Source organism: Equus asinus, chromosome 5 (genome assembly GCF_041296235.1).
Source record: "Equus asinus isolate D_3611 breed Donkey chromosome 5, EquAss-T2T_v2, whole genome shotgun sequence".
NCBI lineage: Eukaryota > Metazoa > Chordata > Mammalia > Perissodactyla > Equidae > Equus > Equus asinus.
This window is the reverse complement of record NC_091794.1, coordinates 23,310,187-23,329,945: the sequence shown is the minus strand read 5'-3', so window position 1 is coordinate 23,329,945 and position 19,759 is coordinate 23,310,187. Positions and strand designations below refer to the sequence as shown.

At 41.3% G+C, this 19,759-nt stretch overlaps 1 protein-coding gene across 7 annotated transcripts in view; it reads left to right on the top strand.

Annotated features, from left to right (window-relative positions):
- HSPBAP1 (HSPB1 associated protein 1) overlaps positions 1–19,759 on the top strand; it is a 72,314-nt gene that overhangs the window by 28,663 nt on the left and 23,892 nt on the right. For all 7 annotated transcript variants that reach the window (XM_070508983.1, XM_070508981.1, XM_070508980.1 and 4 more), the window contains exons 4-6: positions 7,559–7,695; positions 10,723–10,894; positions 12,073–12,156. In XM_070508983.1, the coding sequence (XP_070365084.1) occupies positions 7,559–7,695; positions 10,723–10,894; positions 12,073–12,156 (393 nt within the window). The remainder of the gene's footprint in view (positions 1–7,558; positions 7,696–10,722; positions 10,895–12,072; positions 12,157–19,759) is intronic.

Here is a 19,759-nt window from a genome sequence, read left to right as displayed (position 1 = left end):
CTACTTTTGTGTTATAAGCAAAGTTCATTTTCATTGGCCAGCCAGTTTTCAGCTATGAGTGAAGGATGAATTTTGGTCATATTGCTCATTCTGTACAGAACTGTGCTACATTTGGCCTTATCCTGAAACACTCTAATGTGTTATTTCCATCCCATTTCCCTCAGGGGTCTTTAAACTGCAGATGAACTTCCCAGATAGATTCTTGGGGGAGACTAGGACTCAGGGCTGATAGGAAACCGTTGGGGTAGAGATGAGGGAGGGTGAAGAAGAGAACTGAATTCCTCGCTAACTCCTTTAAGTGCTGGGGTAAGATATGATGTTATTTCCATCTAGAACTTCCCCTAGCCACTGGAGTATCTAAAGGACTACTGAGTCACTGCAGCCCTGTGTTAGTAGTTCCGTAATAGCTAGAGTCTTACTCTCTAATTAAAGAGTTGGTTATCCAGACCTTTATGGCTCTGTTTCTCTTTTGCTGTCTTTTAAGTAATTTTCGTTGCTTATTATCTACACTTTCTATTTGTATATGTGTTGTTTGGACTCAGAACGTTTTTTTTTCCCCCTGGAGAAACAGTGATGATGTTGGTGGTAGGTTCTCCAGGCCAGCCTGGGGAAGCCTACTAAATTTATGGTGTACTCGAAGAACAGTACCGTAGAACTCTCCCTATTCCCACCCCAAAGCATCTCCAGGAATATTTCTTCAGGGGTAGATTTCTCAGGATATATATGTATGGGGTTTAGGACTAGACTAGCTGCAAACCTGGGATAAAGGTTCTGACAAAATGGGATGATTAGGCAAACACAGGGTTCTGTGGGTTAACCTGAATCAGTGTGAGTTGGGCTTGGTTGCTTATAATGGAAAACCCAGAGCTAGCCTAACTAAACACACAAGGGTGATGTTTTTTCCTCATGTAAGGAGAGTTTGGAGGTGCTCTGGCCAAGGCTGGAATGGAGGCTTCGTCATGCCAAAGAACCCAAGTTCTTCCTGCCTTTCTGCTCTGTCCTTAGGGTATGGCTTCCATCTTCAAGGCCGTCTCATGTGCCAAGTTAGCCATTACAACTGTATTCCGGAAAGGAGGAAGGAAGAACAAAAGTATACTCCTGGCTCTCTGTCTCTCTTTTAAGGAACTTTCTCAGAAGTCCCACCCAACAACTTCTGCTTAATGGTTAGAATTTAGTCTCATGGCCCCGCTTAACTGCAAGGGAGGCTGGAAAACGCGTGTGTCTTAAGCTGGGCACATTATTTCCTTGAATAAAATTGGGGATGAGATATTAAGAAAGATAGGCAGTTTCTGCCACACCTGGTCATGGAAAGTCATGAAAAGTTGAAGGAAGATGTACATCTTAAAAGGAAAGTAGAAGGGCTGGTCCTGTAGCATTAGTGGTTAAGTTTGTGCACTCTGCTTTGGTGGTCCAGGGTTCGCAGGTTTGGATCCTGGGTGCGGACCTAGCACCGCTCATCAAGCCACACTGGCAGCACGTCACATAAAGTAGAGGAAGATTGGCATAGATGTTAGCTTTGCAACAATCTTCCTCAAACAAAGAGGAGGATTGACAACAGATGTTAGCTCAGGGCCAGTCTTCCTCACAAAAAAAATTTTTTTAAAGTAATAAATAAAAGGAAAGTAGAGTTATTCCACGGTCTCTGCATGCAGCAAGAATAGGGCCTGGAAGAATTGCGGCATTTAAGGGGGGGTTCCAAGTCGTGCCCTCTGCACCGTCATCCTTAGCGCACAGCTGAGAACATCCTTGCCAGCAGCAGAGGGAGCCTTTTGAAGTCAGCGGGAAGAGCAGTTCTCAGGCAGTAGATCTGGCAGTTTCAGGGGGAGGCCCTATGGCCAGATGCCTGGGGCAAGATGATTGACCATCATTTTATTTAGTGGTTAAGTGGATAAGTTGGCATCTGCTATACTTCTCCCTGAAGCAGAGAGAGGGAAAGGAACACAGTTCAGATCTCTGCGTTAAGTACTAATGCATTGGTTCCTTGTTGAGGGATCAAGACAGATTGGCAAAAAACAAATTTCCACCGTTCTTGACCTCTTTATTGTACAGTTGTGTGACAGTGGTAGAAACTGTCTTCTGGCATTATTTTGATAATTTATTTGTTTATGTTGTTATTTCAGGTTGGTGTCTCCAGCTAGATTGTAAATTTCTTGATAATGGAGATGTTTATGTCTTACACTTTTTTGAGTCTCCGTCCTTGATTATTAGCGTCTCACGTTACCAGTCAGTATTTGTTGATCTGAGTAGATGTGTTCGAGCAGTGATTCTCGACTCTCTTGGATCTTGCATTCCTTTTATGATTCTGAGATACAATTTGTAGATGATATAATTACTTACACATGTAGTTTTTTAAAATTGTTAAAATGCCTTACCTGTAATATAAAGGAGAATTTTAAAGGAAGTAATGTATAATAAAACAACATATATTTTCTTGTGTAAATGCTCAGTGACTGTACTAGAAGATGTAATGAAGTAGTCAGATCCAGGTGCATGATTAAGTCAACTTCCAAAACCAGTGTATCATCCTCCTGAAGAAATGCCACATTCCATATAGTCCAGAAACCAGGCCGAGCTCCGGCGCACACTCTGCTCTGGGATGCTCAGCTTCCGACGCTGCAGACCCTGAGGGAGCTTTCTGGGTTCCATGTGAGGCTCTCCCAGAGGCTGTTTTCAGTCGCTGTGTGTTAGGAGAGTTGTTTAGACTTGGGCATTGGCCTAGGATGACCAAGGAACCCCAAACCATACCCACCAGACCTATATTTGCCCAAGAAAAAAATTCCAGAAGCAAAACAGTAATAAGAGTTCCAGCCAGTAAAAAACATGAAGTGCCAATGCTGAGGCTAGATAAATGCAGAAACTAGATTTGAGCTCTGCTGCTGCTGTATGCTGTGGCGTCTGCCAGTTGCTGGAGTAACTGAGGCAAGTAAGTGTTTGAAAGACAGAAAACAATTGTAAAATGTGAGCGGTTACGTATTCCTTCCACAAACACCTGTTTTTCGGGCGCTGTGCTCAGCCTAGAGAGTCACAGACAGCCCTGGTCCCCTTTCCTCGGGGAGCTCATATTCTAGTGAAGAAGACAGACAAGTGAGTTTAACAAGTAATGGCCAAACTGTTGTTAAGTGTTATGAAGTAAACAAAAATGGGCCGAACAGCAGGGTAGCTGCAGAGGGACTGACTCTAGATAGGGTAAGTTGGGAAGCCTTCTCTGAGGAGATGATATTTAAGCTGATACCTAAAATATGAGAAAGGAGGGTCAAGAGCTTTCTAAGCAGAGTGAATAGCATGTGAAAAGGCCTTGAAGAAGGGAAATGTTTGCCTTTTTTGAAAAAAAGAAGGCTGGTTTGACTGAAGCCTCGCCAATGAGACAGAGAGGGTTAGAGGTGTCAGAGAGATGAGAGGGGTCACACAGGCCTATGATAGAGGACATTTGGGTCTAATTCTACGTGTAAAGCAAGGGAGTGACAGGACCTAACCTTTTAAGGTCACTTTTGCTGCTGTGAGGTCAGAGGCAAAGAATGAACGTTCTTTGGAAGAGAATGACCAAGTTGCACAAGGGGGAGTGGAAGGGTTCAAGGAAGTGACATTTACATTGGGTCTTGGAAGAGAAATGTGAATTGCGGTGTGGGAAGGGATGGGGAGACCAGCCAGGCAGAGGGAACAGCAGGAGCAAAGGCGGGGAGGTCTGTGGTCCGTACTGGGGGAGCTGTAGAGATGGTACAGCAGTGGTTCTCATATCAGAGCCTGCATCCCCTTCCTGCACCAACCTACAAGGAAAAGGCCCAATTTAAAATAATAGAGATAAAATTCTTAGAATATTTCCAACATTTTGTATTTAACACTTGGAAATGAGGCTAAATAAGTATATTCATCTATATGCATGTAAAAATCCTTTGATGGTATGTGGAATAGAGTAAGAGTTCTAGTCTCAGGTCATTAAGGTCAGATTTTTCAGCATTATTAAAATTGTACAAGATACAGGACCTTTCTTTGTTGTGTTAAGCTGCATCTGTGGCCCCTGTCCATCAAATAACCCGTAGCACCCCCTCCTATTCATCATGACAACCAAAAATGTCACCATGTCTTTTTATAGGACTGTCAGAAGGATAATACTGTCCCTTAGTTTCCACATATGTAAAATGGGCACGACTACCTTTAATCTCATAAGGATTAAGTGAGATGGTACATATAAAATGTTAGAGTCAGGGCCTGGCTCACTGTAAGGATTCAGTAAGCAGGTAGAAATAACTTGTTAGCAACTGAAAATACAGGGTTAGTCATGGACAGGAGAAAAAGACTGGAGATGAAGTTTGGGAGTAGTGTACAGAGGTTGATGTAAACATTGCAAAGCATCAGGCAGAAACTAACAAGATTCAGTTTAAGAGGGATAAAGGGAGGGTCCCATGGCTATTTCCTAAAATCTGTTAATGAGTGAAGGCTGAAGAGATAATGGCTGGGCAATAGTTCATAAGAAAAAGGCAGGCAAGCCCAAGATTAGCCGTGGTATAATTCAGTTACTTAAAAACAAAACCACACAGCACTGGCAGTGCATTAATGTATAACGTCCAGGTCATGGAATGTTGCCATCGCATATACAAGGTACCACGCAGGCTGTGCCTGGGGTTCAGTTTGGGAGCCAGGCTTTAAGAGGGCTGTTGACGAACTAAAGGCAGTGGGAGGAGAGCAGCTGAAAGGAAAAATGCTACTGAGTCTAGGTATAAAAAAAAGTTACAGGAGAAGGCCTGACAGTTTTTCAGATAATTTAAAGACAGCAACTTTTGGCAGAAGAGAAGTTAAATTTGTTGTCTCTAGAAAGCAAATCTAGGACTTTCTTCTGGAAGTTGCAAGAAAGCAGATACTGATTTTGTAGTAAGCCGTCAGCCAGACACTTGATTGCTCTTTTCAGGGGTGATGTAGAATAGAATTTTCTGGATATAGATGATTTCTGAAGACTTTTCCAACTCCTGAAGTGGATAATAGAATAGACCCCAGGATGGATCACCCCACTGGTCACCTGTGTTGGTGCCACTGATATACAGCGGCCTAACAGGTCACTTGTTTCTAGCAAGACTCAAGGCAGAGTCTCCTGGGCCCGTGTTGATTTCAGACAGTTGACTACCTGCAAGTAGCTGAACTCAATTGGCCAGAAAGTCCCAACTCAAGACCTGAGGAAAAGAAACACAAAGTAGGTACACTAAATGCTCTCTTTTTTCTGACAAATTTACTTTGACTCACTCCCTCTCTCTGCCCCTACCCAACAAACCCTTCACCCTTTGGCTGTCCCAGCCAGTTTGCAACTGAATTTTAGGTAGTTTAGGTCACCCTGATCTAATTATTCCAAAGTAATTTCCCTTTTCACATCGTTGCTGTGTTAGATTAAGAGGTCAGGGAAACCTCTCGTCGGTTTCTCATAGTCACCCCCACCCGGCAGAAAATTCTTCATTCTCTGACTCTTCCTTAAGCTGTGCTCTAGAACAGGGTTCTTCCCTGGGGTCAGCCTATCAACTCCCTCAACGTAGCTATGAAATTGTATGTGTGTGTGCATTCTCCTCAGGAGAGGGGTGTTGGGATTCATTAGATTTGCAGAGGGGTGTGTCTATAAAAAGATTAAGAACCGTTTAACCCAGCCTCTTCTTAGCTAAGGCAGAACCCCGTTTTTTGTTTTTATGCTGCAGGTCTTTCAGCTGCCTTTAGTTAACTTCCAGACTGAGGTGTTGTGACTCGTTCCCAGGACCGGGTTAGTTGGAAGCCTCTCCTAAGCTCCTGCTTGGGCCCGAAGCCCTTCTTCTGTGATCTTAGAGCTCCCTCTGCTCACTTCTATCAGAGCACTTGCCATACTGTATTGAAAAGGTCCATTTATGGGACTATTTCCCACGTTAGATTTGAACAGGGGCGGGAGGGGGGGGGGCCTATGTTGCATTAACATTTGTATTCCAAACACCCAGCGTCATACCAGGTGTGTGGTAGATGCTCAAAAATGTTCTTGACCTGAGCCATTTGTCCATAATAAGCCAACAGATTCTTCTTTCCGTCCCAAGCAGCCAATGTCATCAGCACTCCCCCTGCGCCAGGCATTAGGTTAGACATTGGCAATACAGAGCTCCCTGCCTGGAGCTTATGGGCTATATCCAAAGGGGATGTGATTTTTGCCACCCCGGAGCTGCTGCGTGTGAGCCATATGCATTTACAGTAGTGCTGACCTTGCAAGAACTCCCCTTCCATAACAGACATTAGTTACATGCACATATTCCGCTATTTTCATCACTCAAAACAAAAATGAAAATGCCTTTTTCTAGGCTTCCTCAAAACCATCCATTAAATATCTCTCCAAAATCTTTCTCTTTGAATACAGCTTTTAATGGTTTGCCTCTAAAAATAGAAAATATAGATTGAAGATACTGATAAAAGAGGTGTCAACATTTAGGACCATGTTCTGCACATAGAAGTCTTTCTTGTTTTATTTTTCAGAACTCAGTAGGAAAAATTGATGAGTAAAAAAATGAATAAAACAAAATCTTTATGTCTGGTTCACTAGTATGTTCTTTTCTAGCTTATACATATTTTTAATTCCATGGATTTCGGTTTATGTCAAACTATGTTTGTAGTTTTCCAATTTTTATTTAAAAGCAGGAACAACCCTTTCTTCAAACCTGAATAAAGTAGAGCAGAGCCATTGGTAGCAGGGCAGCATCCCTGAGGGGATGCAAGGGAGCCTGGTTTAAGAACTACTGGATCAGATGGTAGTTATGGGTCAGTAGTTGACTTGGGCACGCTCTGTCCGCAGAACCACGTGTAAGGAGAGCCAAGCCAAGAGCGCTGTGTTGTCTCTATTTAAAAGTTCATTACTTACTACACTTAGGAGTGCATGACTTTTGCTGGTACAGCAGAAGTCTTCAATAGATGTGTTTTTCAGAAGGTGTGCTCTGCTGCCCCCACGTGGAGACTGATTTAGCAGGTATGAACTAAAGCTCTGGCATCTATAGTTTTAAATAACTCCGCTAACCTAGGAGAAGGCTTCTTTTATGTGATCATTGAAGGGCAAAAAGTTAATGTAGTACTTGTGTCCAGAAATATCTGCACTGCTTACAGGAAATACGACCTTCTGGCTTCCTGAGTTGAGCTTCAGAGATATTTGAAATATTTCTACTTCCACTGCAGTCACTGTTCCTGCTGCCTGAAACACTGTTCCCCTAGAAATCTGCATAATTATGTCTGTAATTTACTGTCTATCTCCAGCCTCTAAAACATGAGCTTCATCTGGGTGGGCATTTTATGTGTTTTGTTCATCGATTCATTACAGGCTTCTAGAACATTGCCTGGCATGTTGTAGGCAGTCAGTAAATATTGGTTGGATAACTACTATTAGTGAAGTAATTCAGATATGTTATTGGTTTAAAAGATCTCTTGGACTTCTCTGGAAACCTAACCTCCTCCATCGATAGCTTTTTCTATAAGAGTATTCCAAGGGCCAAAAACCAGACGCTTAAGTGACAGTGTGCAACACTGCCATACAGTGGAGTTGGTTGGTTCTTGATGGACTGTACCTTTATTTTCAAAACAGGATGTGATGTGGTCTGACTTCGGATTTCCTGGAAGAAATGGACGGGAAAGTACATTGTGGATCGGCTCCCTGGGGGCCCATACACCCTGTCATCTGGACTCCTACGGTTGCAACTTAGTATTCCAGGTCCAAGGAAGGTAATGCACAGGCGCATGCATGAGTGTGTGTGTGTTGCACAGGAAGAGGAATGAGTATCAGGTAGGTGGCAGGACCCCAAGGTTTAGTCCCAGCTCCATCCTGTCAGCCTGCCTCATGACCAGGGCAGATCTCTTAACGTCTCGTTCACTTTCCTCCTTTGTGAAGTGAGGGGAACAGTTTACTGGTGGTTTCCACATGTGTCTCTCAGCTGTGATGAGGATCGTCTTCAGAAAGCTGATCCTGAAACTCCAGGCTTCCACTCCCAGTTCAGCCAGACAGTTGTCTGCTTCGCTCTTTTACATAAGAGTCTGCATTTGTAGCTTTCAAACTTTTATTTAAAAGGAGGGACGCCCTTTCTTCAAACCTAAATAAATAAGAATAGAGCAGTTTGTTGAAAGGAAGAGGCTTTGCTGCTACCTGCCAGTGCTGAGGGGATGCCTGGGAGCCTGGTTTGAGAACTACTGGACCAGATATTTATGGCCCCTTTCAACTCTAAATTGTAGTTTGTGCCTCCATGTAGACACCATGCAGTATCTTACTACCTTAAGTCGGTTTTTATCTCCAACTGTCTGTGGCCCCTAAGAGATGCCGGGGCTGAGTCAGGCAGTACTCTGGTAGTCCCTGGTTCTGGGAGTCCAGTGAGAGTTAGTGTTTCTGCCACTTGGAGGATGTACTCAGAATGCTGTATGTGCAGCCTTATTTCCCCCCAATTAGTGATGCCCCAGTCTCCTCTCTTGGCCTCTCGGGACATTTACAGGGAGCCCAGAGGGAAAAGCAGCAAGGGCCACATGCAAGTTCTCAGACCCTTTGGACGTGAAAAGGATTATGAGGATTATGAGATCTAAGAGAAACAGTGAGTGTGTTTGTGAGTAGATTTCACATGCGAAGTACTTTGAAGACTATAAAATGGTGTAAGGTAGTCCACTCCTTGATTCATCAGGTCTTTTTAAAGGTCCTTGAACTTCTCAGGTGCATTATTATGCACCTTGGATGCAACAGTGAATCAAGTATGCATGGTCCCTGCCCTTGTGGAGTTAATAGTCTGAACTTAAACTCAGTAAGGGAGGGCATCATTTTAGGTAGCTGCTTTCCATGTGTTCTGAATTGGGAAATAAGCCAAAGAAATTCAAGTTGGGAAAACATTAGCAAAAATACCTGGGTTCTTTCTATGGTATAAAATTAACATAGTTTTATGTGAACTTTGTAGTAGAGTGTATTTTATGGCCTCATATAGCTCTGCAGTAGTAAAATGACTATTCCGTAAGTGGTCGTTGAATATCCTGCTGTGCAGGTACCACATGTTACAGTAGGAATCTGGAAGTGAATGAGGTGAGTGAACAAGACGCCTCTGCTCTGAGTTTACAGCCAGCATGCAGGCAAGCCCACTGCTAGCTGTGATATAAGGCAGGACGTGCATGCTCTTGAGGAAGGTTTTATAGAGCTGGAGAACTCAAAAGTGAAGAGAGAACGTTCCTGTTGGAAAGAGCAGGGAAAGATAGAGAGGAGCTGCCATTTGTGATGGACTTTGAAGGATGGGTAAGCGTTCAAAAGACAGATGGGAGGGGCCGAGGGACCAGCACAAGCAAGACCCCGGGAAGGCATGGGATGTAGAGGAGCCTGTGAGTGGTCCCGTGTAAGTTGCGCATTAGAGACAGAGGGATTAGGCCGGAAAGGCAGGTGGAGCCTGGGGGTCTTGCCTCCCAGGCAAATACTGCTTATTCCCTGTCCTCTCAGCATGCAGAACCAAGGATTCTTGAGCAGGGAGGACAGGATGACAGACTACCTTTTCCGATTAACAAGAGGAGGACGCATATATGTTACATTTTAAGCCAAGCAAAGCAAATTGTATGAGATGGTTATCATTATGGCTATTTCTTTGGGAAACACAGCTATGGTGCAGGAGAAGGACGTGGTACCTGGAGAGGTCAGGAGATCTGTGACCTAGTTCTGGGTCCACCACCAACCATTAGCCCAGTGAATGGCACTGAGCAAGCACTGGTCCCTCTTCCACTACTTTGAAAGTGAGATTAGTCTGATGATCGCTTAAGAGCTCTTCCAGCTCTAACATTCTAAACATACTGAAGGCCAAAAACCGCTCCCGAACTCGTCACAGGTACAGTGGAATGGAGCAGCTTTGTCATTTCTAAGGCAACTAAGACTTTAGTGTATACTTTTTAGTTTGAAAATAGCAGCCAACTGCATCCCAGTTCTAAAAGGACACACTTGCCCCACTGTAACTGCAACAGGTCACTGGAGGGCGTGAGGGCTTTTCCAGAACTGGGTGGTTTTTGTATCTTGCTTTCTCTTTGCTTCCCCATCTGTGTATTTCTGTCGCTGTCTTTTTCTTCCCTTTTCACAATTCTCCCTCCTTCTCCTCCCTCTATTGGCTCCGAAGTATGGGTGTGTCTGGCATGTTGTGAGTTAAGATTTATCACTTCTATTTTTCAAAAATATTTAAAGTGATGGAAACATTTTACAATTTTTTCTTTTTGAAAATTCCTATATTATGCAAGTTTCTAGCTATGTGGCATCATTTTTGCATTTCTCTTCCTTCGTGGATAAACTTAACAAATGTTTAACTTAAGGAATTTATAACCCAAACAGAGAAGTCTGGAAACTATTTTAGTTAGAGCTCTGGGTGGTTCCTCTGGCTAAGAATGCAGGTATTTGAGAGGGTGGAGCTTGTGCTGGGTAGCTCTAGAGTCAGGACAGAAATGGTTTATGAGGAGGCAGACTTTGATTAGAGATAGGAAGCAGTGATCTTACAAACTAGATCTGTCCCGGCAACAAAGGGGCTGCCTCAGGGAGTCATGAGCTGTCCACTGGTTGCTGTCCTCCCCCGCCAGGTGTCTGCAGAGGGGATGCCAGCCCTGAGTGAGGGATGGGCCAGGTGACCACTGAGATTGCTCCTGTATTTCTTTATGGATTGAATTAAAATGAGTAAAAATGAAGACGTGGCTGCTGCCCTCCTACCTGTTTCGTCTCAAGTTCAGTGTACTAACTTGTATCTTGCTTTTTTTAATCAGGAAAAGATGGCATCTCTTTCCTCCTGAAGATACTCCTTTCCTTTATCCAACTAGAATCCCTTATGAAGAATCTAGCGTGTTCAGCAAAGTCAATGTTGTCAATCCTGATTTAAAACGTTTTCCTCAGTTCCGGAAAGCTCGAAGACATATGGTTGCGCTGAGCCCAGGACAGGTAATGTGGGCTTTAAACATCGATGACCTGTCAGTGGACCCACCAGCTGTAACTTCTCTCAAGTCCTCATGCCACGTGCCTCCCCACCAGTACAAATGATCATGGTTTTCCTCTCTGCTGCGCTGCTAGTGGGAGGCAGCTAGAAGCTTCACACACGGACTTCTCGGCTTCACAGGTCGTGGAAGGGAAATGGGAGGGGGTACACAGCTCCCCCTACTGGTGAAGAGGAGAATGGACTGTGGAGGAAGACGAACTCACAGTCGTTTTTATTCAGGTTAAGAGAAGGTGTCAAGGCTTGGGTACTTGAGCACCCTGGAACATTTATTCACAATTAATGTCTGGTCAGCTGTGCTAGAACCCAAACACAGAAACGCAGGTTGGAATGCATCCAGGTGGTGGGCCAACAGAGCAGAATGAGCTGAGAATGATTTGCTTTTAACTGACTGCCTCTGAAACATTTCCAAAGGTATTGTACTTAGTGCTGCTACCCAGGGGGACAATCCCCTTTACAACTCCGGCAGCTGCTGTCTTCTATGTTATTAACAATTTGAAAGGTTTTCTTAGTCTCTAAGGAGACTTTATGTCCTTGACCATCCCTCTTCCCTGCCTGTCTTTCTTCCTCTACTCCCTGCCCACGGGCTCTTTTTCTGCTTCCTTCACACTCAAGTACTCCAACTCTAACAGTTTGACTTGACCAAGTTGCCTCATCCTGCGAGCAGTGGCTCCTCACTGACCCGTGCCCCCAGCCCCTGACACCCACTCTTCTCTTTTCTTTCTCTGTAGATTTGCCTCTTCTGGACATTTCCCATAAGTGCCGTCATACAATGTATGGCCCTTTGTGTCTGCTTCTCTCACACACCATGATGTTTGCAAGGTTCATCCATGCTATAGGATGTTACCAGTACTTCATTCCTTTCTGTGGCCGAATGTGTTCCATTGTGTGGATATACGTTTTGTTTCTCCGTTAATCAGTTGATGGACATTTGGGTTGTTTTGACTTTTTGGCTATTACGAGTAATGGCTGTGGGGTTTTTTTCTTGTTTCCCTTTCCTACAGCAATATTACTATAAATTCATTTGTATTCCTTTTTTTTTCTGGCAGTCTCAATTAGGGTGTGATTCTAAAATAACAATAAAACGTCCTGTTCTTGTGCTAACCATTTTTTGTTTGGTTTTCAGGTTCTCTTTGTTCCCAGACACTGGTGGCATTATGTAGAATCCATTGATCCTGTCACTGTCAGTGTAAACTCGTGGATTGAGCTGGTATGTTTTTCTTTTAAATAAATGTAATCTCTGCTTTTAAGATATACAAAATTTGTCTATAGAACTTGGTGATTAATTTTAACCAACACTCCAGTCTTACTTTGTCTTGCTATGCTATAATTTATGTATTCTATTTTCTGCTGATGGATGTTTAGGTTGGAAATAGGATTCTTAGTGACGCGCCATTCTCTTTCTCTGGAGGGTACACCATGGGCCCTGATGTCAGCATGCAGGGTCTTCTGCCTTGACCAGTGTTGTTAGGAGAATTGTGTTGGGCCTGGCTGGATCTGCCATTTGTGTCCCGTGTTGCCAGTCCCTTCCCACACCATCTGGGCTTCTTGGTTCAGGGTCCTCATTATGAATTTCAGAATTCTTAGTCCTGGCTTACCCATTTTCTCAAAGCAGAGTCTTTCAGAGCTAGGTTTTTATCACTTCATTTCTGCCAGAAGCCTCTTCCCTCCAGTGTGCTATGCTTAATCCTGGTTGTGTGCTCTACTTGACAATTAAAATGGCTGCCATTACAGCTCACGTCTGTCTCTTTAACCTAAGGCTTTGATTGTGCCTATACCCTGTTTAACCTGAGGCTTTGATTGCATCTCTCTTCTCTCTCTGGCAGCTACATCCTCCCTTCAGTCAGGCTTTTCTTATCCTCTGGTAATGGAAATGCCTTTGGCATAGGTGGAGCATAAGGAAAACAGTCATGGGCCACATAACGAAGTTTTGGTCAACGGTGGACCACATTATACGCCAGTGGTCCCATAAAGCCTAGGTGTGTAGTAGGTTATACCATCTAGTTTTGGAAGTACACTCTATGATGTTCGCACAACCACAAAATCACCTAATGATGTGTTTCTCAGAACACATCACCACTGTTAAGCAACACTTGACTGTACTGTAACAGGAAACTGTTTTATGGGTCTTAGAGAAGAGTGATGGGTAGCCTTTGCGGATTAGGTGAGAGGTATGGCAGGAGAAATTCTGCTCGTAGCATGCTGAATTGGAGTTGGAGCAAACGTCAAGGTGTAGCGTGCATGGAGTCCACCTCTGCTCCCAGCGCCAAAGGCACATCTGCAGTAGTCCTGACGGATGCTTCGCCCCCTAAGGCGGCTCATCTGTTGTTAAGTACTCGAGCTGTCATTTGCCTGCTCGTGACCATATCCATTATTTCTGAGACTATATAGAATTTTTTTCTTTTTCAAATATTTGAAGATACCTGTCATGAGTCCTCTTAATCTTTTTCTTTTCCAAGCTCAAAACCTCTGGTTTCTTTCTTTTTTTTTTTTTAAACATTGGTACCTGAGCTAACATCTGTTGCCAGTCTTTTTTTTCTCTCTCTCTTCTTCTTCTCCTCCCCAAAGCCCCCCAGTATATAGTTGTATATTCTAGTTGTAGGTCCTTCTGGCAGAGATATGTAGGACGCCACCTCAGCATGGCTTGATGAGTGGTGCCGTGTCCGCGCCCAGGATCTGAGCTGGTGAAACCCTGGGCTGCTGAAGCAGAGCGTGTGAACTTAACCACTCAGCCATGGGGCCAGCCCATTTCTGTATTTTTATCTCTTCTCTTACACTGAAAATCTGGGTCCTTAATAACAGAAACATATTTACTTATTTGCTTTATCCAGCAATATATTTGTTAAGATGTAAAGTTTGCAGTTCCAGAATTCCAATACTAATATGACTAACCGTTAAACTTGCAAGTAAAATTTAAGATTTTTTCACAAGCTGTTTTATTATTTGACTGTATCCCACTAAGGGAGTACAAAGCCCTGTGTTCAGAAGTCATTAGGAAGGAATCCTTTTCATTTGTGGTTATGTTACTGATTTCAGTTAGGTTCATTTATTTCAGTTTGTTTTCAGTATTAGGATTTACTTTTTCCCCCATTTTGATCTAATTTAATATTTTGAATATGTAAAACATTTAACTTGTCAAAATCACATTAGAAGATATACTCAGAGAAGTCTCCCTTTCGTCTCTGTCCCCTCTACTCCGTTCCCCCATCCCTATAAGGATCCACTTTTATTCGTTTTCATTTCATTATTCCAGTGTGTCTTCTTTGTAAACATATATATACAAATACGTAAATGAATAAATATACTTATGTATGACTACTTATATGTGAATAAATAAGAATTTACATATTTATGTATTTATGTGCTTGTTCATATTTGTTCATTCATATTTCCTCACTTTTCTTACACAAAAGGTAATAAACTATTTATAGTGTTCGGCACTTTACCTTTATCACATAACAATAATATCCTGAATTTAACTACATAGTGGTGCAGAGAAATGTTCTTTTCTTCTGTTATATATAACTTTTTTACAGTTATATATACCCCATATATGGGTGCACCATGGTTTATTCAGTAGTTCCCATATGAATGGATGTTTGGGTTATTTCCAATCTTTTGTAATTATAGATAATGCCAGTGAATAACCTTGTACATATGTTGTTTTATATTTGTTGAAATGTGTCTTCGGGGTAGAGTCTTAAAAATGAGTTTGCCAAGTCAGAGGGTAAATGTATCTTTAGTTGTTAGGTTTTGCCAAGTTCCACTTCGCGGTGATTGTGCCGTTTTGCATCTCCATCAGAAGTATGTGAGAGTGCTTTCTTCTTCCACAGCCTCACCGATGGATGTGATGTTGAACTTTATTGCTTCTGGGTTTTGAATTATAGTTAGAAAGATTTCATGCTCTTCCAGATCGTAAAGGAATTCACCTGTGTTTCCTTTTAGAATTTGGATTGTTTCATTTTTTTACGTTTAGGTTTCTTATCCATTTAGACGTTTATACTAGTGTATGGTATAAGGTTGAGATTTAGTTTTATCTTTTACCAAATGACAATAGAATTGTCAGTGATATCATTTATTTTAAAGTCTGTGTTTTTTCTGGTGGTTTGAAATGTGACCTTAATCGTATACCAGAGATCTGTACATACTTGGATCGATTTCTTCCATTGGTCTTTCTTCCTATCCTTTCATCCCTTCTATCTTGTTTTGTTTAGAGAGTATGTTTTAATATCTGTAGGGCTAACTTCTCTCCTAGCTTTTCTTTTGCAGTGTTTCCCTGGCTCTTCTTGAATTTGTTTTTTCAGATGACCTTTAGAATTGACTTGTCTAGCTTCAGGGGAAAAAAAGATTGACATTTTTATTCAATCCGTATTAAATTTTATATGAACTTTGTGATGTCGAATTATCCTGTGTAAGAATGAGATACCTTTGTACTTGTTCCAGTCTAATTTTCTTTATTTCACGAGTGTTTTAAAGTTTTCCTCATGTAGGATTTGCACATTTCTTTTTAAGGCTTATCCCTGGGTAATTCATCTTTTTTGTTGCTGTGGTCTGTAGAGTCTTCTCTTCCATTATATCATCTGACTAGATATTGTTTGTGTATGTGAAGGGTATTGATTTTTGTGTTAATTTGAATTATTTTATTGTTTGTAGTGATTTCTTATTGAATTTATTGGGTTGTCAGGCATCTCTCAAATTACCTGAAAATTAAAATAGTTTTTACCTCTTTTTTTCATTTGTTTGCATGTAATTGTTTTCTTTTGTCGGACTACATTGGCTAATAGCTCCAATTCAATAGTAAATAATGGTGGAAATAGTGGGCATCCTTATCTTGTTTTTGACTTTAGAGAGAATTCCTTGAGTGATTTCTCTCTCTTTTTTTTAAAGATTTTATTTTCCTTTTTCTCCCCAAAGCCCCCCGATACATAGTTGTATATTTTTAGTTGTGGGTCCTTCTAGTTGTGGCATGTGGGATGCCACCTCAGCATGGCCTGATGAGTGATGCCATGTCCGTGCCCAGGATCTGAACCGGCGAAACCCTGGGCTGTCAAAGCAGAGTGCACAAACTTAACCACTTGGCCACGGGGGTGGCCCCCTTGAGTAATTTCTCTTTTTAAGTTAAATGCTGGATCTGGAGCTGAGTTTTATATATATATATTTATAATCATGTTAAGTATCAGTTTGTTACATTTTTATTTTTTAAAATCAAGAAAAGGTGTTGAATTTTGCTGAATGCTTTTTAAACATTGATGGAGATGATCATGTAATGTTCCTCTTTAGTCACTATGTGGTGTTTGAGTAAATGATATCAATGTATTTTCCTAATATGGATCCATCCTTAATTTCTGGAACAAATCCCACTTGATTGTGGTGTATTTTTTAACGTACTGTAGAATGGTCTTTGTCCATATTTTATGTAGATTTGAATTTACATGGCCTGAAGGGCTTGAAAGCCTTCACCATGGTCTTTTTAGAAGCTTGTTACATATAGTCGTCTCTTACAGAATTTTCCAAAGGATTGGTATCATTGAGTATAACAAGCTCCAAGGAAATACTTAGAAGTTTGGTCCTAAGACTTCATACTGATTTAAAGTGGATGCTTTCTGTCCTCCACCAGTCTAGGACTCCAGGTCCTTCTTATCTTCTTTCTGTGTACTTCACAGTTTGAAGACCATTCATTCTCTCTTGAAAAACTGGAGTGCAAAGTAGGAGCTGAGTGATTCTGTCTTCCTCTTCATGTGTTGCTTTTATCATTGTCTCTTCGAGCACTGGACCATAATTCCTTCTCATTGCCAAATTTAGCTGCAAAAGCCCCTAGGTTTCAAAGCCTGCCGTATCCATATGGCTCAAGCTAACTCCAGGCCCTGGTATTCGCGTCATGAGTCACATCGGTTTGGAAGAAAGTAGAGATTCTAGTCCAGTTCAGGTGATGTAATATTCATCCCTTCTTAGTTTCTCTGTTAGAGAAATGCAGTCTGTCTGTTCTGATATATTCTAGGGGATAAAGTACATTCTCAATTCTTCTCACTTGTGCCTTTTTCATCCTTTTCACCTTATTCTTTTAGTATTGAAATGTATTCATTTTATCAGTATTTGCCCAAACTTTGTTTTAAAGTATTTTTAATTTGTAAGGGCTTTCCTCTCACTCTCATATTGTTCCATTATTGTGTCTTTTATTGTATTTATACATATAAAAGAGTATATATATAACATATTTGTAAGATATAAAGGAAAATATAATGAATACCAATGAAATCACCTAACCCCAAAACTAGAAAGTTAGCAGTAACCTGCATCTGTCTTGCCCTCTTCCCCACCCCATCTCGTCTGTCCCCTTCTCTAGCCTCATTCTCTTGCTTAAACAAGAGTTTTATCACATATTTGTATGTCCCTGTAAAATATGTTTGTTTAGTTTTACATGTTTTTGAACTTTATACAAATGAGATCATATTTAATGTTGCCTTCTGGGGCTTGCTTTTTTTGAAAAAGTAATGGCTTTATTGAAATCTAATTCACAGACTATACAGTTCACCCATTTAAAGTGTACAGTTCAGTAGTTTTTGGTGTATTCACAGAATTGTGCCACCATAACGTAAGCAATTTTAGAACATTTTCACCACCCGAAAAAGAAACCCCATATCTATTAGTAGTTACTCCCCCATTTTTCTCTCTAGCCATAGGTAATCACTAACCTATTTTCTGTCTCTATAGATTTACCAATTCCAGAATCATATAGTGTGTGGTCTTTTGTGGCTGGCATCTTTCACTCAGCGTAATGTTTTCAAGATTCATCCATATGGTAGCATGTGTCAGTGCTTCATTCCCTTTTTTTTGGCTGAAAAATACTCCATTGTGTAGATAATACCACATTTCATTTATCCGTTCATCAGTTGATGGACATTTGGGTTGTGTCTTCTTTTGGCTATTATGAATAATGCTACTGTTAACATTTGTGTACAAGTTTTTGTGTTGACATATGTTTTCATTTCTCTGGGGTGGAATGGCTGGGTCACATGGTACATTAGTCAGGGCAAGCCAGCAGGCTGGACACTCGGACAAGGGTTGAACTTCAATCTGGAGTCTGAAATCTGTAGGATAGGCCAGCAGGCTGGTCACTCACTCAGGATTTCTGTTACAGTCGTGAGGCAAAATCCCTTCTCCAGGAAACCTTAGTTTTTGCTCTTAAGACCTTCAACTGATTGGATGAAGTCCACCCACATTATTGAGGATAATCTCCTTGACTTAAAGTCAACTGATTGTGTCAATCACATCTACAAAATATCTTCACAGCGACATCTAGACTAGTGTTTGACCAAACAGCTGGGCACCACAGCCTGACTAAGTTGACTCATAGAATTAACCATCACATAAGGTAACTCTATGTTTAACCTTTTGAGGAACTGCCAGGCTGTTCTCTAAAGCAGCTGTGCCGTTTCCATTCCCACCAGCTGTGTGTGAAGATTCCAATTTCTCCACATCCTCACCAACCCTTGTTATCTTTTTGATTACAGCCATCCTAGTGTGAGATGGTGTCTCATGTGGGGATTTGCTTTTTTTAAATTTAGTATTATGTTTCTGAGACTCATCTGTGTTGTAACATGTAGCTGTTCATTCATTTTCACTGTGGTATAATATTCTCTTGTGTTCCTGTACCGTAATTTATTGGTTCATTGTTCTATTGTTGGATAATTGAGTTGTTTCCAATGTTTTGCTTTTTTTTTAAAAGATTTTATTTTTTCCTTTTTCTCCCCAAAGCCCCCCAGTACATAGTTACATATTCTTCGTTGTGGGTCCTTCTAGTTGTGGCATGTGGGACGCCGCCCCAGCATGGCCTGAATGAGCAGCGCCTTGTCTGCGCCCAGGACCCGAACCAACGAAACACTGGGCCGCCTGCAGCGGAGCGCGCAAACTCAACCACTCGGCCATGGGGCCAGCCCCTCCAATGTTTTGCTTTTATAAATAGAATATTCCTGTACACATGTGCAAGAGCTTCTCTAGAAAATATGTATATATGTAGGAGTGGAATTGCTGGTCTGTAGGGTGTACAGTACTCAAATTTACAAGATAATGCCAACACGTTTTCCAAATGGCTCTATCAGTTTGCACTCTGACCATCAGTGTATAAGACTTCTGTCTGTCAACGCACATTTCTCCACGACCTGGAATTATCAGACGTTCTTTTGCCAGTTTCATGGATTTTTCATTTTACATTTCCGTGATTATTAATGAAGTTAAGCATATTTTCATGTGTTTATTTGTCATATGATTGCCCTTTTTTTGAAATGCTTGTCTTCATATCTTTTGCCCATTTTTAAAAATTGGGTCATTTATTGATGTGTACAGATTATATACTCTCGATAGCAATCTCATATTAATTGTGTGTGTTACAGACATCTGGTTTTTCTTTTTCCTTTATAGTGTCTTTGATGAGCAGAAGTTGTTGATTTTCATGTAATTTATTATTAATGCTATAGTTTATTGTATCGTAAAAAAGAAAACCATATTCAGGCGTTTAACCCTCTCATTCTTGTGGCCCACCATGTTTATTATAATTTTTCTCCCATTCCTCAAACAATTAGCTTATCAAACTCTATAAGGATTATTCCTCTGTATGTAATACTTTTAAAAAAAATTTTAAACATGTCAGAATGGATAGCATTGGACAAAATATCACAAGGTGGTTCACACTTAATGCGTATGTCTTATAGACAGGATACATACTTAAATTTGATTGGTGAAATGTTCTACAACTCTTCTAGATGGCAAATGATAGTGAATATATAAAAATTGTGGTCTGCCAACAGTATATTCGT